Source organism: Pleurodeles waltl, chromosome 5 (assembly GCF_031143425.1).
Source record: "Pleurodeles waltl isolate 20211129_DDA chromosome 5, aPleWal1.hap1.20221129, whole genome shotgun sequence".
In the NCBI taxonomy this organism is placed as follows: domain Eukaryota; kingdom Metazoa; phylum Chordata; class Amphibia; order Caudata; family Salamandridae; genus Pleurodeles; species Pleurodeles waltl.
The window spans coordinates 1802025245-1802050197 of NC_090444.1; the positions used below are offsets into that span (position 1 = coordinate 1802025245).

The window sequence follows — 24953 nt, forward strand, 5'->3', positions numbered from 1 at the left end:
CAGAATATACATGCCCCCACCCCACCCAAGAGTGATGAAAGACCACCATCTCCCCAACACCACCACAACACCACGGGAGCCGACACTGGGTAGAAATGACGGATCCTCTACTGAAAATACCTGCGTTCCACCACGAACCTGATATTTCCAAGAGTGTGATGGAAAATCAATGTTAATAAATGCATGCTGCTTATCTACCGATCAGATGCCTTTTCCGAATATTAGTAGTATGAAGCGTCCCAGAAAAGAAACACATTGAACTTTTCATTTTCCATGTACGTTTTGAGAGAAAAGAGGGGTAAATCGGGCCTTAACTTACTCATTTCATTTCCTGTGGCCCCTCCCACAGAGCACTCCCAAAACATCTGAGATCACATTTCTAACGAGGTTTCTCTGTTCTTCTGACCGTGGGTGTTTGCGGTGGAGGCCACCTGAAGGACTTCTCTCAAGCCACATTATGTTCCCCTTTTACATGTCACAAGCCTCACTAGTCTGCCGCCAGATTTGCCAATTTCAAGAAATACATCTTGTGTCACGACAGCCAGGGCTTTAAGATGCTGTAGGTCAGGTAAGTGGCTTCCCTGAGGCATCTCATGTAACAGTATCCAAAGCACGAGCTGCATTGTTATTACCGCTTGCTTCCCCGCCTGGGACAGATCTGGTGCCCCCGAGAGTGGCTCCTGGCAACCTTAACCATCTGCGTGGAAGGAGACCGGTCTCCCACACCACTGAGCAGTCAAATAAATGGCTTAGGCATGTCAATGCCAGACTTTTTTTTTTTTTAACACAAATTCATATAGCCTCATTACCACATATTGTTTCCCCACCCATGAGTTTAAACATCTTCCCAACAGGCACTTTAAAATCTGGATCAGACTCCACCATTAGCGCCAAGGACAGCACAAAGAGTGTCCGCAACAGCATGGAAAGAAACACCGAGTGACATCATGGAACCATCAACCACATCATGGAACCATCAACCACATCATGGAACCATCAACCACATCATGGAACCATCAACCACACATGGCACCTCAGCTGGGCAGGCTCAGCTCCTAACACGCAGACTTTCTAGAAGCTCATCTATAGTAAACAGGTGCAGCCCTGCTGAAGTATACGTCAGGTTTCCGCTTCGGAAGAAGAGGGCAACACTCACAACCGAGTCAGGCCTATTGGAATGTCTTCCATGAGCCGGAGATGCCGCCGCTTGCCCCGGAGACGGCTCCTGCTACTTGTCAGAAGCTGAACTCTAGCTCCATTCCCAAGATCAATTGTCAGACTCCAGAAATGCCTCTGGCTCGACCTCATTGCCCGAGAGGGAGATCTTCTCCTGCTCGCGGAGAAATGCCTATGTTTGAAGGATCTAGCTCGTTCAGTGGTCTGAAGCTATTATATTTTTTGTCTAACTCTTGCAAACTTAAATAGAGTCCTGGTCCCATCAATTCCAGTAACAAGGTGATTTCCAACTTTCAGTACACTTTAGTACTCGGAGTAAACTTTGCATAGGCCACCAATTTCCTCTTGAGCACAGGTGGTCTTAGAGATCAGTCTCCGCGCCAAATCACTTTCTTGCACCTGCTACATATCTTAAAACCTGTACATGTTTCACTCAGTGATGTGCTTGTCTGTGTCCTGCAAGAATGACTGACTTAAAGCTGACTGAACGTTACACTGTGTTATGTCAGTGACACTGCAGGCTTTTCATTAGGCCTTGGTTCAGTTTCTATACAAATCAAAGACAAGTTACTTTGGTGTAACTGATTCCTGGCCAAACCTGATTTTATACCAGTCGGTGACACAGTTTACACTCATCGGCATGCAGTGAGGAGGATATCTCTATAAGACATCTGTCCTGGAGTCACTATGCTACAGTTGTTTGCCTGTGGGGTGCACTGTACCTGCGGAACTTGTCCTTGAATTTTTCCAACTCCTCCTGGTTGCGGCTGAGCTCCAGTTCCAGGTAATGCCGCCCGCTGTCCACCTCTCGCTCCAAGGTTTCCATCTTGCTGGTAGTGTATGCCAGTCGCCGGCGCAGTTCCTCATTCTGATGCTGCAGGAGCCTTTAGCCACAAAGATAAAGAGGCAAACCAATCAGAATGGAGAACTAAAGAAACTTAAATTTCCTACAAGACAACTCTCCAAACATTTGCTTAAGAGTATACACTAGATGAAAATGAGCCCTACTTTAACACTGCTTTTATTTCTTTGGTGGTCCCCATCATTTGGTGTTACTAATCTGGTATTGGAACCTGGAGGCGGCCATCGCCCATGTAGTAATGCGCTGGCCACAGTGAACGGGGCTTTGGATGGAGAAATCTTCTCATGTGATGTCACTGGTGCCTTTGTCTTTGGGGTTATGTAACTTTGGGTCAATCGAACACTCAGTGTTTTCTGGTGGCACTAAAGTGATATGAGGGCAGGTTACCTTGCCTGAATGAGTTGCTAGACTGCTCCTACCAGCAGGAGGTGACCTGATCCCAGGGAGATCTATGTAGCTAATGAGGGATGAGTTTGGAGGGTTCAGATAGCACCAGTGGGGCTAGGCCTTGGCGGGTGACAGTCTGGGCTGCACAGAGAGCCGGAGAGGAGTTGGAAGGAGCGGTTTCATGGGTGTTGCTGTGGGCTGCAGTGTCATGCTCTTCTCTAGATGAGAGCAATACTACCAGAATCTTGTTGGGTCACTAGATTTAGGGATTCTCTATTCATGAGAAACTAGGATGTCAAGATGCGTTAGAGATGGAAGACAGCCAGGTGTCTATGATGACTCTGGTATCAAGTGATTATGTGCTGAGGAAATCTAGGGACCTGAAAGGATATGCTGCATCACTTAAGAGTCCCCATCCTTAAACATCAGTTCACAAGATGCAGCCTAACCACAATCTCCAATTAATGATCAAAGGGGCAAAGTTAACTCAGAGTACTTTCACTACAAAAACTTTATTTTATCCACATATAAAATCCATGATGAAAACTGGTGGGCAACAGCATCCCATGCAAGAAAACCAACAACATTCCACCCCTCCCAGATGGTTTTCCCAGGATTGGGTGCATGACATGCAAAGTGCGCTCACAATATTTGTGGTGTATTGCACGCAAAGGATTGCTAGTAAAGGTAATTTCGGTTGTGTAAGCCTGGCTGTGGCAGTTACTGGGAGTTTGTGAGACTATGAGAAGGCGCACAGAGATCTAGTTAGCAAACAAAGGTTGAAAGAGTGCAAGTTGGAAAGGGAGGTATGTGCGATGCAGAGGTTCTTACACATTTGGTAATCAATATAAGTCAGTGGCCAGAGGAGGATGCCGCTGCAGTCAGCCGGTAGACGAGTCTTTTCTTCAGTCCTATTGACAGGTTATGCATTTGCTTGCATGTTTGCGCAAACTGTTTTATGCAAGTAGACAAGGACTGCAATGTACAGCAACACTCCTTCCAACTGGCCTTACGGTGAGAATTTAACAGACTGATTCCTGGCCAGTGAAGACCCTGTACCTAAGGTAGGGAAGGCTGGCTTTGGAGCTTGAGGAGCGAGGAGTTGGATTGTTGTGGTTTTTTTCCACAAGACAGTCACAACCTGTGCCAACAGGTGATCACATTTCCAAGCTGGTGCGCTCAGAGGCTCAGGTGATCCTCCCTTCTACTAAGAGGCTCTAGTTTCCGACGCGGCTGAAAATGACAAAAGGAAGTTGAATAATTTAGTGCGGTGGAAAACCTGAGCTAGTGATTCAGAATGCTTCAGTCTAGATGGGCGACTACCAAAACTTACAAATATATCTGCTGGACAACACAAGAGGGACCAGAAACAAGTACTGGAAAGGATGCACCTCTTACAGCAAATCACCTAAGGTCAACATAGACACTGACAACACCTAACAATGGGGAGCTGATGAGACAGGACAGACTAAACAATATGGGCTTCCTGTGACCTAATGCAATGATGGCAGGTGCCACTAAGCTGTACGAAGCGATGTATTACACAATCACTGAGTACACAACAATGGGGATGCACCTAGAAGCCTGCAACATCTGCTCCTACAGAGAAGGAAAGTAACTGGCTTTGCAGGGGAGACTGTCCAGGAGAAGCCCAGTTGTCCTGCAGATGAGGGGGACCCCCAGAAGAAGAAGATATTTCGGGAGCATGTCCAGCACCTATCCAATGTTGAGGGGTGTCCTGGCTTCCCCAGGAGATTCATTTGGCAAACTCTATAAAGTGTCAACAACTCCAAGTTCAAGTGCGTGGTTCTGCATCTCTGTCGTCACCTGAACAGCCACCCTGTGACTGCGGAGGCAGATGTCACTGCCACTATAGCCTGACTAAAAACCAGAGGCCACAAATGATGAATGCGACCGTTGTCCCTGGTTTACCATGTTGCATTTGCAGTGACGTTATCCCGAAGGACGAGGCCGCTGCTGGAACCCTGCTCCGACTACCAAAGACGCTGCTGTGGGACTGTGGATGGCGTATCGCAATCACTGCCGCGCCATCACCGCGTAGCGTTCTGTCCGAACAGATTAAACATGAGGCGGTGTTTGAAAGACTGAGGCACCAGTGCCACTACAAACTCTGCAGCAGGATACAAAGGGAACTGACCTACGGTTTCCCTGCCTGGGCCATCACCTGCCTGATATGAGAAGTGTACCTGCACCGAGCGGACGGGTTCCCTGCATCCTTGAGTCCCTGAAGAGTGGCGGGAGCTGCAGCTATGGGTCTACATCAGTGCAGGGGGTGGTACGGGTCACTCATGAACGAGGAGAGGACGTGGAGTGGGTGCAGGGGTGACATAAGCGGGTACTACAGGCCGCAGTGTTTGAGAAGCCTGTATCTGAGCCTTGTTTCTGCATGTAGCAATGCTTTTTTGCTGTGCTGCTAAAATGTGTCTCTTATTCAAAGACAAGCACTGGGAAGGACACTGTCATTCTGTCTGTTGGTTGAGTTTTGATATCGTCTTCTTGCCCCCCCCACACCACTTCTCCGAGAAGACTTTCCATGTTACCCCGAGAGTCAAGGGCACAAAGGGGCTACTTGGTCCAGTCTGCAACCCCAAAGTAGGCCAGACCCCAACACGCCGTGTCCCTTCAACACCTCGCCCCTGTGGCTCCCCCATCAGCGTCCGACACCCAAAAGCAAACCACAGGCTTGATGTACAAAGAACCGTCACAAACCGGGGTTTGCAACCTGCACAACGACTGGGTAGTGAACGGCAAAGCAATCTGCGATGCGACCTTCGTACAATTAGGTCGTATTGCAACCTGCAACCTGCAATGTACTTAACCAGACTGCATAAAGAATATTAATTATGCAGGTCGCAATCTGGGATCCCGGTGACTGGCTGTGAAAGCAGGCGTGGGCCGTGGGAGGATCAGCAGACCATGATCCTTGAATTTGTTTTACAAAACAGGAAACTATATATTTGTTTTAACAACTTGTGTCTACTAAAAGGGACAGACATTGCTTTACAAAAATGTTTCTCATTTGGAAGCCTATCAGGAGCTTGTGGGCAGTGGTCCAAGCTGTTCACTGCCAAAAGTGAAGCTGCCCCACAGGGACTGGGTCATCTTTTTGGGTATGAGAATTTGGCCAGTGGTTTGAAACCACAATTCAGGTCTCACGGCGCTGATATACTCCCACTGCTACTTGAACCAGGAGGGGATGCCCTTTCACCTCGCCTCCGAGCTGAGATTCTTAAAGGACGTCGGGCACCATCAGCATTAAGAAGACTTTTCCAACTCATTAAAGGGTTTTTATACATTTCAAAACACACTTTACAGTCGTAAATTGTGTCATTTTGCGCACCACAGTGTTTGTGACCGAAAAACGTTTTTTTTTTTTTTTTACATCAAACCCTAAGAGCATATTTTCACCTTCTAGCCAGTGACCTGCAAGTGTTAAAACATGCACTATGCACTTGCCTTGTAGACTTCAGGAAAACATTATCTTAATCTGGCATTTCGGAGAAATATGTTACTTTAGGGGTGCTATGACGTATCAACATTCTTATATGCCTCGATTCTAAAAGGCGGAAGAGTAAAAGGGATCCCTCGCTGCATGGGAGGGGCCTCCACCCTTCAGGGGCCCCACATTCAGTCTAAAACATGATACACCTGTGGGGTATTGGAGTCTTAGGGGCCTCAGCACGTTCTGCAGGGGACCCGCATATTTCACATCCCACCTCGAATAAGGATGTTTAACTTTGCTGACACATCCAGCTGTTTTCAACTTTTCTCTGAAAGTTCTCTTATATTTTTGTGATGTCAATGGTGTTTCGAACTTCAGAGACCTCTCTGTGGGGCTGGAACAATTTTCAGAGTGGGGGTGCCATTCAATAAAGTCCCCTCACTAAAGCCACACAGGGGATATTTGACAAAAACAAAAATGCTGCCTGCAGAAAAACCTGTGAAGGGCTCATTTATATTAACTCTCCAGTGAAGCCTTTTCACGTTATATGGGGGTGCTGTGTCACAGAAGCAGGGTCAAGCATTTTTCTCAGAAAGACCACGTGCAGTCTCAGTCAGAATCCAGTCTCACATTCTAAGTAGAGCTCTCTGCCCTCTCCAAGTGAATCTTGCCTACACTCCTAAACACGGGCTTGCAATCATGCAGAAACAGGATTTAGGAGCCCGGTTCTTTGATCTGTAATCACATGTCACCGTCTGATGCTGTGTGTCCCTTGGACACTGCTCAGCACTGAGAGATCATAGGGTTGTGCTTTTTGGGGTACGTGGTTATTCTACTCCTGTATTAGTGGGCATCTGGGGAATCTACCCACGCACCCTTTACTTTAGGCAAATTAAAAACAAGAAAATGAGTTATTTACTTGTAACTTCAGTTCTCCAGTATTGGCATCTTTCATAGATTCACATACCTGAATCATCCCCATCTTTGAAGTGGGAGTCCCACAGTACACTAACAATGCAGTATATATCACTACCAAAGGCCCTAATGGCAAAGAACAGTCCCTTTAATAACATACCTATGTCCTTTTATACACATGACCAAACTTGACCTATGCCCAATCAGGTGACAGCACCCGTAAGAGAGGCTGATGCCCTCACATTTTTTATCACAAGTGGGAATAACATCACTAGCTATACGGGGAGTCTCTCAGGGGAGGAGGGTGGGCCGCATGTGAATCTATGAAAGATGCTAATACTGGAGATCTGAAGTTGCAGGTAAGTAACTCATTTTCTTCTCCAGTATTGGATCTTTCAAAGATTTACATGCTTGAATCAGAGTAGCAAGCAGTAACTGTAACCAATAAAAAACATTTTGTCCCATAGGTATATTTGCGGATGGTGGGTTAGAAGATTAAGTGTACATTGCTAAATAAAACACACACACACACACATATCCATTCACAACTTTCAACTTTCAGTAGAGATATAGCTAGGTACATAAAAGATCAATGGAGGCTCACCTTACTGAAATAGATGGCGCAACACTGCTTCACCAACCACTGCATCACTGTGCTAAGCAGATTCAAGGCAATAGTGCTGAGTAAATGAATGCACACTTTTCCAAGTTGCAGCACACCATATCTTGTCCAAAGGCACAGCCAGCAAACAGGGCTATAGACGTGGACACTGCCCTAGTTGAGTGCACTCTGCCCTTAGTAGATAAAGGCTGTCCTGCTTTAAAATGACAAGCCTGGATGGTGGCCGAAATCCATCTAGCAATGGTTGCTTTAGTCACTGGAACACCTTTGTATATGTGACTATAGGATACTAATAGTTGAGAAGTTTCCCTAATATCCTTTGAGCAATCTAAGTAAAACTTGAGGCATCGTTTGAGATCCAGAGTGTGCAAGATCTTTCTTCTGGTGAATTTGGATTCAGGAAAAAACGATCTTCAATATGATAGGCTCATTGAGATGGAAATCGCAAGGTACTTTAGGGATGAACCTTGGGTAAGTTCTTAAGATGAGAGCATCATCTGTAAAACGTAAGATCAGCTCTTGAGATGTAAAGACCTGGATCTCGCTAACCCTTCTGGTGCTTGTTAGAGCTAAGAGTAACGCGACCTTCCAAGTGAGGGACTTCAGGTCTGCTGTGTGTATGGGCTCAAAAGGTTGTTTCATCAATTGAGATAATACTATGTTTAGATGCCATTCAGGAGGAAGAGCCCTCACTGGGGGAAAGGCTGTAAAGAGACCCTTAAGACATTGTTTGATGATTCTCTTGAAGAACAAGGATGAAGAGTGCTGTAAAGGTGTGTACCTGGAAATCGCAGCAAGGTGTACTTTAATAGAGGAATGAGCCAAGCCTGATCGAACCAATGAAAAGATCTGGCAGACGCTGCTCAGGTGATATTTGCAGAGGATGCAGATTTGATTTCTGGCACCATATGCAGAACCTCTTCCATTTCAATGTATTTGTCTTTAATGTGGAATCTGCTTGTGCTTTGTAGAGAATCTCTACACTCCTGTGAAATATAAAAATTTTGGAATTAATTTAATTCTGGAGCCTTGCGCATATTTGGAGAGAAGTCGGGTCTGGATAACAGACCTGGCCTTTGTTAATCGTTAACCAGTGTGGCAATGGTCTTAGACGAACATGGGTGGTCTCGGATAGGAGGAGTTCCGTGAACCAATGTTGTCTGGGCCACTTGGGAGCTATGAGAAGAAGACAACACTTTTCTGACTTGATCTTGCTGAGAACTTTCGGGATAACAGCAATCGGTGGGGAAAGGCTTAAGCAAATATCCCGGACCATTTTATCGAAAAGGCATTCTCCCACGACTCTTGATGGGGATCCCATTTGTGGAAAGTTGACTTCGTTCTGCTAAGACTGTCCGCTAAGGTGTTGCTCAGCTCGGGTACATGTTCAGCACGAATAGTGATGCCATGCTTCATTGTCCAATTCCATATTCTGTGTGCTTCCGTGGACAGGGGTAACAATCTTGTGCCTCCCTGCTTGTTGATATAGTACATGCTTGTGGTACTGTTTGTTCGTATCAGAACTGAAGCATTGCTTATTCTCGTCAGGAATGCCTGGAGGCTGAGAAAAACTGCTCGTAGCTACAGCAGGTTGGTGTGCATGGGCTTCTTGGGTGGAGACCACTTCCACTGAATTTGCAGCTCTTGTAGATGTCCTCCCCATCCGTCTAGGGAAGAATCTGTATTAAGTTCATAGTCAGGAACCTGAGGTAGGAATGAGAGGTCTTTGTCCAGGTGGTGTGGTCAAGTCCACCAGCTTAGAGCCAATATCTTTCGAGGAGTAAAGGTGATTAAGTCAAAGGATCCATTTACTTGCAACTATTGCTTGTTGAGCCCTTCTTGCAAAGGCCTTATCCTCATGTGAGTGAACTGGAGGAGAACTATGGATGAGGACATCATCCCTAGGAGGGGCTTGTATAGATGCACTGAAACAAACTTTCTTGTTTGTAGTGCTAGGGCCAAACACTGTAGTTTTTGCTGTCTGTCCTGCGATAGGAAAGCTTTGTTTGGTATGGTGCCCAAAGCTGCTCCTAGGAACACTATGGTGGTCATTCTGACCCTGGCGGTCTTTGACCGCCAGGGCGGAGGACCGCGGGAGCACCGCCGACAGGCCGGCGGTGCTCCAATGGGGATTCCGACCGCGGCGGTAAAGCCGCGGTCGGACCGGCACCACTGGCGGGGTCCCGCCAGTGTACCGCGGCCCCATTGAATCCTCCGCGGCAGCGCAGCTTGCTGCACCGCCGCGGGGATTCCGACCCCCCCTACTGCCATCCAGATCCCGGCGGTCGGACCGCCGAGATCCGGATGGCGGTAGGGGGGGTCGCGGGGCCCCTGGGGGCCCCTGCAGTGCCCATGCCACTGGCATGGGCATTGCAGGGGCCCCCGTAAGAGGGCCCCTACATGTATTTCACTGTCTGCTGTGCAGACAGTGAAATACGCGACGGGTGCAACTGCACCCGTCGCACAGCTTCCACTCCGCCGGCTCGATTCCGAGCCGGCTTCATCGCGGAAGCCTCTTTCCCGCTGGGCTGGCTGGCGGTCTGAAGGCGACCGCCCGCCAGCCCAGCGGGAAAGTCAGAATTACCGCCGCGGTCTTTCGACCGCGGAACGGTAACCTGACGGCGGGACTTTGGCGGGCGGCCTCCGCCGCCCGCCAAGGTCAGAATGAGGGCCTATATGCCTTGATGGCTCCGTCGAGGATCTGAGATGGTTGATTTTCAGCCCCATGTTGTTAAATAACTTCAGGCAAGCTGAGGTGATTTCTATTGGTTGACTGGCTGAAGGTGCCTTGATCAGCCAGTCGTCGAAGTATGGGAACACCTGATGTCCAGACTTTTAGTGCAGCAGCCGCCACCGGTGCCAGGCATTTTGTGAAAATACGTGGTGCTGACTTGAGACCAAAGGGAAGAACCTTGAACTGGTAATAAGTGCCAGCTACTGTAAATCTCAGGAATTTTCGATGTGGAAGTGCGCATCCTGTAAATCTAGAGTTGTCATACGGTCCTCGTGATTTAGGAGCCTCAGGATGTCTGAAAGAGTGATCATACGTAAGGATTGCTTACGTAGGAACTTGTTCAACTTCCGGAGGTCCAGGATGGGAGGCGATTTCCCTGATTTTGTTCGTATGATAAAAAGCTGGAATGGAAACCCATCCCTTTCTGGGATGGAGGAACTCTTTCTAGCGCTCCCTTTCTCAACATGATGCGGGCTTCTTCTCAAAGTAAGTAAATATGAGGTGGGTGTGCTCCCTTTGGGGGGAGTTGTAGGCGGTCGTGAATGAATTCCAGGGTATGATCATAGGTGACAAGGTCTAATACCCACGTGTCTGTAAGTTTCCACCAATGATGAATGCGATTGGAGATATTTGCACCCACTGATAGAGAAGGACTGGGTGTAGCGGACACTTGATACAGGTCATGACCTTCGGCTGGACTCTTTACCTTGAGAGACCTGCTTTCTGCAAGGCCCGTTTGTGTTTGCTGTAGGCTGCTGTAGGTGACGGTCTATAAGCCTGCTGTAGACACGGTTGATTAAATCGGTGATAAGTATCTCGATACGTGGCGAGCCCTCTCCCACGAGCACCTCGAAAGGGCAACTTGCGGAACTGCAAAGTACCCAGTGACCTTACTATCTGTGTCAGCCTTTATTGACTGCAACTCCCATTTATATCTTTCCCGAAAAGGGCTTCTTCATTGAGAGGCCATGTCTAAATTTTTTGTCAGGACTTCCAGTCTAAACTAAGTGGGTTTTAACCACACTTGGCGTCTCAGGACCGCGGCCCCTGCTTACTGACAGAACCCATTGATACAATGTCCATTGCACAGTCAATTATTTCTGAGGATGCTATCTCTCCCTCTTGCAATATTATCTTTGCTACCAATTTTTCTGTATTCAGGCACCAGATTGATCAGAGCGCCAATATCCGACCACATTTGTCACTCGTAGCAGGCTAATATGGCCAGAGCATTAGCAGCCCGCAATGCAACTGCAGACATAGAAGAAAAGCGCTTGCCTATATTGTCTAGGCGTCTGCTTTCACAATCAGGAGGAGTCGAAACAGGCATAGAAGGGTTTTTGGAGCAGGGCTGCACTGCTTGTGTAATAACAGTCTGCTTTTGGATGGCCCACTAAACAGGCTGGTGAATTTTCAGGGGCTTAGTATTTTTTGCCTATCCGAGGCAAGACAGCAGCCACTGTAGCAGGATTCCGCATGATCTAAATGCCCTCCTGCCAGATGTTGTCTATGACTGGGATAGCGCACACCGATTTCCTTGCTGGATCTTTAAAGTCATATAGGAAAGAGTCCAATTGTTTGACTGTCATTGGAAGGTAAAATCTATTAGCATCTCTCTCCAATCGAGTATGAAACCCTCCTAAAGTATTATCAGGAGGAGAGTTGACTGTGTAGCCGGTGGGGATGATGTAGGTAGTAGGTATTCTTCTCACTCTTGGTGTGAGCAATTGTCAAGGATCTCTCCTTCGTGATCATCGCTGGATGATGATGGATCGTCCTGACAGGGAGCCGCAATGGTGGATGCTGGGGTCATCCTTGGCATCATTCGTGGCGGAATGTATGCTGGAGCCTTTGGTTGTTGCAGAGGAGGAGGGGTAGTGAAATGTCCGATTGCCTCTGTGCTCTCTGGACAGCGTTGGCGCAAGCCTTGGGATGGAGTGTACTGGCGGTGTCCTGGGGATTGTTGGGCGCGCCTCGCCACGTTCCAGGTATGTGCTGGGACACTGGGGGCCACCTGACTAAGTGCAGTCCTGGCCGGTTGGAGTTGCTGTGGAGCGGCCCGGCTGGCCAGGTAGAGACGCGCCCGTGGCAAGACTGCAAGACGGGGCAGGAGAGGCACAGGTCACTTCCAGCATGTATGGCACGGTGGAAGACAGAGGGGGAAGGGTTGTCCTCGGGGTCGCTACAGCACTTTTGATGACTTCTGGTGCAGGTGACACCCGGCATCCCGAGGCTGCGGTCGCTGGGCATCTTGGTCAAGCCGGGACTTGGGCAGCGCTGATGAAGGTACGTACAGGACTTACGGCTGCGGGTCGCAGGGTGCAGGCTTCATGAATCCCCAAGATGTCTTAGCAGGAAAGGCAGATGAATAAGCCGTTGTGGATACTCTGGGTTCCAGGGAGGAGATCTTTGAATCCTCGGGTGCAGGGCAGAGATCAGCAGGCAGCCAACAGGGCAGAGCGGCAGCTCCTGGGAACAGTCAAATCTGGCAAAGTAGTGATCCTGGCACCCAGCAGTCCTTAGTCCAGCAGAGCCCCCTTGAGTCCAGAAGTGTACTACTTGAGTGGGTCGTGGGCCCAGTACTTAAACCGACAAGTGCCTTTGATGTGGGGGTGACTACAAAGAGTTCTTGTGAAGTGAACCGCCCGGCTCCAGACTATCAATGGGGGGGTAATCAGCCCCTTTGAGCGGGCTCTGGTCACTACACTTTGAGGAGTGTGAGCCCTTCCCCACCTCCTCCGCAGGAAGACCGGTCAGTGTGCAGATGAATGCAGATGCAGCTGAGTATCCTGTGTTGTGGGGGTCTGAAGGGAATGCACAAGTGTAGCTGTCACCTAGCCCAAGCGAGATGTGTATTGGAGATAAGTTGTAGGCACACAGGGCAGAGAGCGCAGAGAAATGTCCAATTTCTAAAAGTGGCATTTCTAAAATAGTAATAATAAATCTGACTATCAGTAAAGAAGATTTATTATTACCATTCCAATTGTACTAAGCATGATGCAGCTACACCTCTCAGATCAGGAATTACAGCTTAAAGATTTTATAAGGAATTCCCAATGCTGGCCTATGAGACGGCCTCGCAGTAATGAAAAATGACTTTAGGACTTTTTCATTACTAGGACATGAAAAACGTAATGGTACATGCACTGCCCTTTTCTCACATGGCACCCTGCCCTATGGGCTACCTAGGGCTGAACTAAGGGGTGATCAAATGTGGAGAAAAAAAAAGGGGGGGGGGGGGAGTTCTAGGTTTGGGAAGAGGTTTTTAGAGGCCAAGTCAGGGTGGTAGTCAGACTGCACACAAACAGGCTCTGCAGTGGCAGGCCTGAGACTTGTTTACAGAGCTACTTAAGTGGTTGGCACAATCAGTGCTGCAGGCCCACTAGTAGCATTTAACTTACAGGCCCTGGTTATATGGTATACCATTTTACAAGGGACTTACAGGTAAACTAAATATGCCAGTTGTGGATACACCAATGTTTTACGGGAGAAGCACGTGCACTTTAGCATTGATTAGCAGTGGCAAAGTGCTCAGAATCCTAAGGTCAATAAAAATATACAGCAACAAAATAGGAGGTAAAGGCAAAGAGTCAGGTGTGAGACCACCCTAAGGAATCCGGTCTAACAAGCATCCACTGACCAAAGGAGTTGCATTCAGAAGTACAGAAGAGATCAATGGACGTGTACGGAAGAGAAGCCATGGAAGGCTGCCTTGTAAATTTTATAGCCTTCATCAATTCATGGAAGAGATTTGGGCATCTTCAAACATCCAGACTATGCATCAGAGGGAAAATTTGCTAAGAAAAAGTGGGTCACCATCTATGGATTTATGAAATTCTGAAAACTCCACACTAGGGGTCTGAGCGTGTGTAACAAGAACCACATTGCCCTTGTGTAGGACTTGCAAGACAACATATCTCTTGCTCACCCTTCTGCAGTGGTCTCTTCAGCCACAAAATCAGACTGGATGCTAGAGGCCAAAAGACTGAATGGTGTCCGTGCCAATACAGAGAAATATATTGAGATCTCACACAGAAGAGGAAAAGGAATAAACGTTGTAAGTAATACAGACACAGGACGCAACAGTTTTTTACTTCTATCTGCAGCAACCATAGAATGACCCCTGTGGGATTCTACTTGGATTCGGAGCTGGACAGGCAAGAATGGACTCCAAGGTAGGGACAGCAGATGGAGTGTGCATCCAGCTTGATTCTCACAATGGGCTTGCACATGGGGAGGCGCCTAGAGTCATGCAGCCTCAGGGGGACGGACCAGTCTTAAGGGGAATCTTGGGAGCAAAGTATTAGCCGACAGGAGGAGAAGCTTGAATGAGTTCAAATATGGTAAAAGTGGGTCACTCCCTGAGAGGGACAACAGCAATCCAGCAGCTGAAAATAGCACATTTGCGGTTCCGCCCGGATGGTCAGACACGAGACCAGAGCCTCTCTGCTGGAACTCTAGTGGCCTAACTGGAGGAGTCACCAGATGTACCAGACACAGGTTCACAAGTTAATCCAGGACGCAGCGGGGACAAGAGTGAGAGAACAATGTCTTTATTCCAGGGTGCACAGGTTTTAACCTGCATCCAAAGAAGACTAAGCATTGAACACCTTCAAGTGGGCCATTGCTGCCCCATCTATAGCCTGTGGTCATGGTAATCCGCAGGTGTAAATGGAGTACCCACCAGCAGCGTGAGCTTCAGTAATTGAAGCTGTTATCACAAACCTTCTGGCCAATCTTATTGAACGCCAATGAAGGTGAAGTTGAGGCCAACACACCCTCAGGATCGGCAGGGGAACACACAAGTAGCTAAGAGCCCTGGAGCCAGCTGGAACCACTACTGAGTGGCAGACGTGCAAAAACAGGACCAAGTCAGCCGGGGAGAAACCCTGTGCAAGCTTGGTGTTTACACTGGTTCCAATAAAAGAAATCAATTGGAATGTATTCAAACAGGAAATCCCAGCATTGGCTGACCGACCTTACTCTTACACTAGGGAAAAGATCTGACGCAAGGGCCTCAACGTGCTTCAAGCTGAGGAGACTGACCAACCGGATGCTCATCTTGCTCAACACCCATGGGCAGAGTTCAGCTCTAAGTGGAGCACCATATGCTGATAATAAACAAATATGAGTACCTTTTATTCTACTTGGGTTCCAAGTGGTGTTTGCTTCCAGTGAATCCAAAGCTGTACAGCATTTCATTGTATTTAAATGCTTTTCTGTTTATACAAATCTCTGTGGAAAACACTGATGGTCTGGGAAAGACAAGGGTCCTTGGCTCGGGCCACAAATCAACACAGAGGTATACAAGTCATCAGAAACCTTGTCTGGCTTCAGTTTTAATTGTTTTACTCTGAAGATGGTTTTGGCTCTGAGAGCTGCATATTTTTTTTATTTCCTTGCAGCTTACAGATTTCAGGGGCTGGGCTTAAGTTGTGTATGAAAACAGGAAGAGCAAGGAATGGACAGAGTAGTGACAAAAGAAAATGAAACCAAAATAGGTTTCCAAAGGAACTGAATAGCCTTGCTCTCCAAGTGTTGATTTAAGACCCAGGTGGGAGGACCCTGCCTTCCCCAAACCATCAGAGTTTCCACAGAGGCCTATGTAAACAGAAAATCACTTACTTAAATGAAATGCTGTACAGCCGGGATTTACTGGAGGCAAACACCAGTTGTATTTCCTCTTCTCTGTCCTCAACCAACTTGTGCAATGAAAAGGTTGTTTTCTTCAGTGGCTAGACCAATATAAAGCAGCCATCTCCCTTACCTCTGATTGACAGCTGCCAACCAACCAGTGAGAAGGGGTGTTTCACAACACTGAAAGTGTTGGTATGACTGAGGGATGAAGTAGGGAGTATGGGTGAGGCGTAGGGATGAGAAGTATGGACGATGAATAAGAAGTAAGGGTGAGGGATGAAAGTAGGGGTGATGGGTGAGCGGCAGGGATGAAAAGTAAGAATGATAGATAAGAAGTAAGGATGATGGGTGAGAAGCAGGGATGATAGATGAGAAGCAGGGGTGAGAAGCAGGGGTGAGAAGCAGGGGTGATGGATGAGAAGAAGGGATGATGAAAGAGAAGAAGGAATGATAGAAGAGAAGAAGGAAGATAGAAGAGAAGAAGGAATGAGGAGTGAGGAATGAGGATGTCCTAAAATGGATGCAGACCCGGTGAGAACAGGAGGTCAATGATCAATGTCTAACTCTCGGCAACACGTAAAGGTGCCAGCTAAGACAGAAGTCCCCCCGTTACTGGCTGGCAGAGCTATAAGCAGTATGTATGTGTGACAAATACATAGTTTGTAGAAAGTAGGCACTAATGCTTCAACTCACAAAAGAAATGAGAACTCAAGATTTGAATGCACAAGAGAAACATAAATGCAGACTTCATATACTTACTGAATTCTGTCAGCATCAGACGGCAGTTCCTATGGAAGGGAAAGAGTAAAAGGTATATGTTTTCAATAGTTCAAATCAACACATTTAGTTTACAACTTGATTGAGTGAACATTAACTCTGCCTGCGAGGGGACCCTGTGCTGAGGCCTCCTCTGCCACTATGTGTCAGTAATTTACTTTAATGCGCATCAAGAGGACTAGGTCTCACTCCACTACTGCGGTCCCACAGCGCTTGAAACAGACAGGCTGGTCCAGACCCACCTCCTGCCGCAGGTCACCCTCTACAGAGGGTGCCGGAGCAGCGACATCCCACCCAATTAATATCCCGTGCCTCGAGGCGCTACGTAGAAAGGCACACGCATGGCTTCTGGAGAGCTGCCTATGGAAACGTGCCCTTAAGTACTGACCACTGCAATTGTCTTTCCCCACAAGCTTCAAATACATCACATGTATGGCGGGCGTGGGACAGCCCCGGGGTGTAAACCGCACTGAGTACAGAGCAAACCGTTCACCAAAAGATGATGATGGTTGGCAATTCTGCAACTAATTAACGCGCTACCTTTCAATATGTGAACAACTAAAACTAAAATGGCATTGGTCAGATGCCAAAATGGTCCACCGCTCTGAACGAAAAGCTGCTTTACAATGACCAAGATTGTGTGGTCATGAACAGGACCTGGCCCTGCATCAACAGCGAAAGCACAGGCAATTCCAATGGCTTCTCTCTCGAGATACCCAGTTCTCCCTATCCATTAGGAGACTAAAAACCAGGTGGGCTAAAGGTGTCCTCTGCTGCTAGGTGAAGTTTCCACATGGGAAGAGGGGCAGCAGGGGACATGGAGACTTGGCTTCATAATCACAGCAGCTTGTGAGCACACAATATTGATCTTGGCAGAGGCTGGTTGAGTAAAAGTCCTCAAAGGCTGGTCTTCCTACTTGTAAACTTGGGAGCTTTCCTGGGAGAGGACCAATTGCTAGCGCCTGGAAGACCAGCCTCATCGCTCCACCACTGGCAAACATTGCTGAGAGGCAGCTTAGCAGAAATGCAATGTCTGATTCTTTAAACTTGTTGAGAGAGCAGTGGGCTAGGAGGCAGTGTACGCATCTTTTGAGCGCTGATTCACTATACAGACTTGAGATCAAGTCAGAGGAACCTCAGTGGAGGCCCGACTGGGATTTCATTTAGTCTTACATCAATAAAATGTATTGGGGTGTATTTATATATTGCAAGTGTAGTCAGCATTACAAAAGCACAGATGGATGTTTACTTAGGAGCAGGGTGAATTACCTGTATATGCAGATAAGTAAAGATGTACGTACACTGGTCTGACAATGAAGAGAGGTCAAAGTGGGAACTGATGGCTTAGAGATCTTTGCTGAAGGTCAGAAGAGTTGGTCTCAACCTCACTTTAAGTGAAGGCCGTGGTTCTCCTCCTGTCTCTTAACTTTGAGATCTGTAGTTACTGTCGTGTCATGCTGTAGAGGACAAAGGTGTCACCGGAGAGGAAGCTTGGCGGTCTGGTTTGTTGGCGTCAATGGCTACTTATATCGTGCAGCGTGATGTGAACCACACACGTCATTACTGGAAAGCAGAAGGGAGGGGGTGAAAGGACTGTGGTTGGGGCAAATGGTGATCAAGTGAGCCACTGCATGGAAGATGACCTGCAGGGGGCGTCAATGTGGAGGATGATGACGCTAGCCCATTTATTGAGGCGGATGGAGAGTGTTAGCCTCGTGGACAGCAAGGTGTAGATTTGGAGTACAGAACCGGAAGTTGATGTAGAAGCCCAGAACCCTACAATTAATCAACAGGGCGGGGTGGTGCCATAAAGCGCAGTTCTGCCAAGGCATTCTTTGCGCAGGGGCTGAAGCTGCTACTATTGTGGGGCACGCACCTGGCTGGTGTAAGACGGACGGCCTGGGCATCAGCCAAACCTCCATGTCCACAGTCTTAGGTGAAGAATGAGAGTGGCCAATGACCCAAAGAAGTGCAAGTCCTGTATAGAGCTCGGCAGAGCCTCGCTCATCCAGTAAGATACTTAAACACTCCATGGAAAGACTAAAGATCCTTTGGAGGAAAGAACAGAACCCTGGGGTCCTCCTGTTCGATGGTAAGCAGAGCTGATTGGAAGGAGCCCAACTGCGCAGTTTGTGTCTGTTGCCATGTATTGAGGGGCACCAACCTCAGGCTGTCTGTGAGAGGGAGGTGGACAGGGTCCTGCGACTGTCACGAGCTTGAGGGCCAGCAGGAGTTAGGGTTCTCCCATCCAGTGGTTTTGAGGGGGGAGACAGCCTATACCGGAAGCCGCAGCGGCAAGCCACCAGGAGGCTGTGTCAGTGCATGCAGTCCTAGAAGTGTAGGGCTACTGCTCACTGCAGACACAGCAAGAGATGCATCATTTGTTGGTGAGGGTGTCCACGTGCATGTGGGATTTTCTGACTAAGGTACTGAAAAGGCTGGGTTTCAGGGAGGTGGGGAATGTGTCAGGGTGGAGAGAAGTGCTGATAAGAATGATCTACGGTGTTACTAGGAGACAGTTTTCCTCTTTTTAAAGGTGTACACATGGGGTCCACACTTCCTTGCACACTTCAGTGGGATATTCCAATAAGTCTCAGCCCAGCATGCAAGACTCCTCTCCCACATGTATCAGGAGTCGACAATAAATGTGTGGATGACAATGGTGACTCAAGTGAACAAGGATGACTGCAGTGAGGCAGAGGATGAACAACTGAATTCACTGCTGGACTGCTCTAATCATTTACACGTCCACTAATAATTTACTAATGACCAGCACAAGGCTATTACTTGGAGCGTAACCCAAATTGAAGGAAATTGTGAATTATGGGATTGGTATTGTAATCTCTTATTAAAATGTTTCAAAGTGAAGGATGATATTAAATATGTGTATGTATGTGGTGTCATAAGCTGGGTTTTCAATTTAATGAGTTGTATTTTTCTATGACGGTGATGAGTAACTTGTTCAGTTAAGATCTGATGAAAGTGGAGCGTGAATGGAGAGCGGAGCTGTAGTTCGCGCCTTGCTGCAGACTTCAGTTGGCTTTAGTGTTAATGCTTACACAAGGGAAGGCTAGAAGAGGGGAAACTAGGCAGCACCTCCTAGTATTACAGAACAGTGTTCCTTCCTTCTTAGCTCGATGTCTACTTACAATGCAGAACACACCATTCATTTTTAAGACCTCACTGTCCCAGCCCTATTTTCACAAATTTCTGCTTTGCTTACCCGCCCATTCAATCCATCTTACCTGATCCTTCTGTTAAGCTAAAAAATATAACCCCTGGTAAAAGAAATCTATAGTAAACACCTCACTAGAAAGCATTTCTTAGGTCAGTTGTGAAACATTCACCAAGGTTTAAGGGTTTGCACAAAACAAAATGAGCTGAGTAATGGGGGCAATGGGTTGAGAGATGGCAATTTTCATTGAGAATGGAGGTACAAGGGGTTGAGGTACAGGAAGTGTCTTTCTCAATGCCTACCTTGTGAAGCTTCACAATGAAGGAAGGGGAGGTCCTAGAAGGTTGGCTTGTCTCCTCTGCACTCCAGTGTGATGAAGAAGATAGAGACTGTGTGTCAATCGAGTTGCAGTCAGCTGGCTTTGGGCCGTCTTTGAACTGGAAGTTCCTGCTGATGTCCCTACTTCTCCTTTCCTCCCGGACTATCTTTCGAGGCTGTCGCAATTCTACATGTCTCAGTGCTTCACCTTTTCCCAGGTCTGTTGCAATCCACTGCGATTGGAGAGGTTTCTCTCTAGTCTTCTCAGCTGTAGGCCTTGTTGCCACTTGCAGAAATCTCTCAGGTTCACAAGAGACTTTCTTTCTGCTGTCACTACTACCAGAATCTGCTTTCTGCTTGTCTACCTTCTTATGGGAAAGCCTAGGGCTTCTTTCGGTGGATGGTTTGCTCCATTCCACCTGCCTTTCCTTCTGCCCTTCTGGTGTAGATTCTCGTGGCGAAGAAGATTCTGCCCCGCTGCTGCCGCCACCATGCCCCCGACCCTCAGGCGCGCCTAGACCATGCATGTCAGTGGGGCTCAGGACCCTAGATGTGATCTCATCCAAGAATTGGGAAAACCTGGCTTTATCTGGGTTTCGTTTTAGCCTTCTCGTGGTTGGAGAGGTTGAGCTCACCCGCTCTAGGGAGGCACTGGGCTCTGGTGAAAGACGATCTCTTCGACTAGGAGACAAGTGAGGGGAGCTTAGTCTTCCTGCAAAGGAACCCCTTGCCAGATCATCTGTGGACCTGCCATGATGCACATCAAGAAAGGCTGGCTGCTTCAGGATACCTTTCAGAGGTAGGAGGTTTGGTATTCTTTTGGATTTTCGTGGTGCCAAGACCTCAGCAGTCTCTTTAAACACGAGAGATCGCTCAAGGCTCCTGCTCTTATAGTGACGAGGAGGAGACTCACCATCTTCATCTGCAGAAAATGCCAATCTCTCTTCACTTCGGCACCAAAAGTGGCTCAGGCCTCTGCGCGGCTCCGGTCTGTGACGCGTTCTGCTGCTTCGCAATGATGTCACTCGATGGAGGAGTGTGGATGGAGTTGATTGGCCCTTGCAGCTTACCTCTGTGCTGTACCCTGCTGCATCCTTGTCATTGCTAGAGGTCAGAGACCACGAGGAGGCACATTTAATGCTGCCAACATTGGCTCTGCTTGCATGGTTTGACGCTACAGCTTTCGTCCTAGCAGAACCGGTGCGTCGGCAGAACAGAGCCCTTCCCCTTGAGAATTTAGAGTCAGTTACCTGGTACGGCTCAGCTGATGGGATCTCTCCGTCCTGGTCATTCCGGATTACAGGCAGGTCACGGCGGATCTCTCGATGCTGGGGTGGTGCCTTTCTGTATGGCTTCTTAGCAGGAGCTGCACTCGTCATCCTCCCTGGTTTAACGCAGAGACACGTTGCCTGCCAAAAGCAAAGGTCAAAGTCACAAACATCCCACCAGACTAGAGGGCAGAGATCTCTGCAGGAAGCACTTATTCACAAAAAGTAGTGTGGGTTCAAATCCTCCCTCCAGCAGGCACGAGTAGTGTCAGAAGAGAGACGACAAAGATAGTCCTTCCGTTAGCAAGCGGCAAGCGAGGACATGAAAATGCCTGCTGGCTGACCAGTTGTGCTGCTGCAATCCCACCCCCTTCTGCATCACAAGCCTGGACACACATGGATGTCTATAAATGAATGCAAGCACATGCATGTCCGGATGAAGGAGCCTGCCCCCTGGCATGGTATTGATCCAGCTCTTTGGGAAAGGCCTGCCCCACTTCGGAGGCAGAACCCATTACCGATGGCACGGTGCCGTCACTGGAAGGCATTATTGATTATGTGTCGTCACTGCCATCGGAAACACAGCGGGAGAAGCAAAGGCAAGGAGCGAAACAGATTTTTTTTTAAAACTGGACTGATTACTTCTTTTTCACTCATGAATTTTTTTTTACAAGGGATTGGCAGGTCTAGTTAGAGATGAATTAGGTTTGGTTCTTTGCAATCATGTCTCTGCAACATGTTACTGTGCTTTTACATGTCACTTGGTAGAAAAGGTGACTACTAAAGCAAGAGAATCAACTTGATAGTGATGGGAAGGGCAGAGGGCTGAGGAGCAAAGGTCAGGCAAAAGAGAAGATAATTATAGTTAGTGGGATGTAAGGAAGAGGAACAATATTTGCTGCACATAAAAATATCACACTTTATTAACTTTTGGAGCGATACAGTCATGACCAACACTGTCTCCTGCTCTCCTCAAACTCCCCACCTTCCAATAACCCGGATTTACACAGATACAACTACATTCTAAAATCAACATCCCAGGTTTGACTGACTTCACCGTAGCAACTAGGAATCAAGACCTAACACAGCTAGCCCTCAAATTACTCAACAATAAACAAAATAACAAGAAATAACTTTATACTTTTTAAAATAAAAAAAATTATATGAGCAAAAACAAAATAATAAAAAAATTCCACAAGTCCTGATAGAAAATCCTTCAAATAATTTGGATGTTTAATATGCTGTCCACATTTACTCTGAGACACATTATTCCTACAGCCAAAATGAATCGTGCTCCTAGGTTATTCAACTTCTACCCAGCTCCCTCCATGCCCTTCACTTCCCACATCTTCACACAAAATGTCATCCTCCAACTAAAGATATTCCTTCTTTAGTCACACTCCTTCCCAACACTGATCCCAACTACGCCTGGCAATCCAGCTCACGTGCCACACTCACTCATCACTGCACTTAGCCAAATTAACCACAAACTTTTCTTAGCTTGCAATGGAACCGAAAACACACACTCAACTTTCCTAAAGCAACCAGTTCTTTTTCCCCACACGCGCCTCTTTTCAAAACTGCAAAGAGGTTTTTTTCAAATCATGCTTTTAGTCGTGAGCTTCCTGTGCTCTGTGAACATTCGTAGTTAATACCCGGGATCCAGAGAACCAACTACAATGTTCCTTGGTAAATGGTAATCTTCGTCTCTTAGTGGTAAAAGGGCTGTATCCTGTCACGGCAGGAGTAATCCTTCACTGTCAAACCATCCTTTTCAATTGCTGTTTTCAAGTTTTTATTTCTACTCCTAGCTAGTTGCGAAATTCCCTTAATCACACGATTGAACATCTCTTCTTCTCCATTGCCTTCAGGATGAAGTGAATTTATGCTGTATTCAGTTCGGCTGCAGAAACTGCTCTACTTTCTCAGCCTTAAGTGAAACACCATGGTCAGTAATTCATTACTTTGGGTCACCCTTCTCTCAAGACAATTCCATCCATAAACCCAACTACAGCAATTACCTCTTTCTGGACACTTGGAGTAATAATCATTGGCAACCAAAATAATTGTACATGTTCCATCCTCACCTAGGACCAGCCCCATAATATCTATAGTAATTACATCCCAAACCATGTCAGCAGTGGGAACAGGACACAGCGAAGGCTTTAGTAAAACGTGTGACATAGCAGCATCACCGCACTCAACACATTCTTTCAGTATTCTCTCAATATCAACATCCGTACCAGGCCACCAGTAACATTCCTTCACTCTTCCTCTACTCTTAAAAATCCCCGAAATGTCCCTCACAACAAATTTGCAATCCTGTTCCTTAAACCTTCTCTTTTTTTAGGAACCACTCAAGCTCTGCTCATCCACATAATTTCAACAATAGACAACTCACACAAAGTACCCGAAAACGCATGAGTCTTATTCAATTAACTCTTTAAAGGCCAACCATTCACGACCCATCACTTAGTCAATTTCAAATCCTCATCACCATCCATAGCAACACTCGTTACAGTCTCTGTGACAGCTTCTTCACCGTCCAAACCAGTCTATTCAACAGTAAACTCCTCAAAGTCATACTTAGGAATTTCAAGCAATGGTAATGGAAGTTTACGAAGGCAGCTTGCCACCTGATTGGTAACTCCAGGTAGAAACTTTACTTTGTAATTATAATGAAACAATCTCAGGCATTCCGGCACTCCTTGGAGTGGCACTAAATAACCCATCAGTAGTTAAAACTTAGGAGATTTATGATCACATTTTACCAAAATGTTTTAGCCATACACAAGTGGTATGAAATGTTCTGAACTCCAAGAACTGATAAAGTTTCCTTCTCCACAATAGAATATTGTTCTTCTGCAGGAGACAAAACAGTAGAAGCATACGCTATAGTGACTTATTTTCCCACATCCGTCATCTGGAATAAAACTGCTCCAAACCCTTTGCTGGTTGTATCTGTACTAATGATACACTTTGAAGCAGAATCAAATACCTATAATACTTCTGCTGAACAGATTTCCTGTTTAATTTTTTCAAACTAAGATTGTGTACGTTCATTCCATGTGGATTGCACTTTGTTCTTCAAAAGTTGTCCTACATTATATGTTTTTTCAGAAAAGTTCTGAATACATTTTGAATAAACTCCACTGGCCCTAAGAAGGACATGAACTGATCCTTGTTGTAGGTGCAGATGCATCATTAACCACACTCAATAATTCCCTCTGGGGTTTGATGCTATCATTAATAAATAGCATGAACTAAATATTTAAATCACTGCAAAGCAGATTTATATTTTGTAATTTCACCTGTTAACCCACGATCCTCCAACTTCTTCAAAACATTTCTTAATCTCTCATCATGCTGCTGTTTGGTGGAATCCATCACACAAAATGTCATCCTGGAAAACATTGTGCCTTCAAATTTATCAAACAACTTAAACATCAGTTTCTGGAAAAGGAAGCAACTGAAGCCGATTTAAATGGCATCCTTATAAATCTAAAACATCCCATTCGTGTCATAAATGAAGTTAACTCTTTACTGTCTGGGTGTAAGCATACCTGATGATAAACAGAGGATAAGTCAATAAAAGAAAACCACTGCCCCTTTGGACATG

At 46.8% G+C, this 24953-nt stretch overlaps 1 protein-coding gene across 3 annotated transcripts in view; it reads right to left on the reverse strand.

Moving 5' to 3' along the window:
* TJAP1 (tight junction associated protein 1) overlaps positions 1 to 24953 on the reverse strand; it is a 229340-nt gene that overhangs the window by 49631 nt on the left and 154756 nt on the right. For all 3 annotated transcript variants that reach the window (XM_069236262.1, XM_069236265.1, XM_069236263.1), the window contains 3 exons: positions 21317 to 21475; positions 16556 to 16584; positions 1899 to 2060 (listed from right to left, as the gene is read on the reverse strand). In XM_069236262.1, coding sequence (XP_069092363.1) covers positions 1899 to 2060; positions 16556 to 16584; positions 21317 to 21445 — 320 coding nt within the window. In that variant the 5' untranslated portion in view covers positions 21446 to 21475. The remainder of the gene's footprint in view (positions 1 to 1898; positions 2061 to 16555; positions 16585 to 21316; positions 21476 to 24953) is intronic.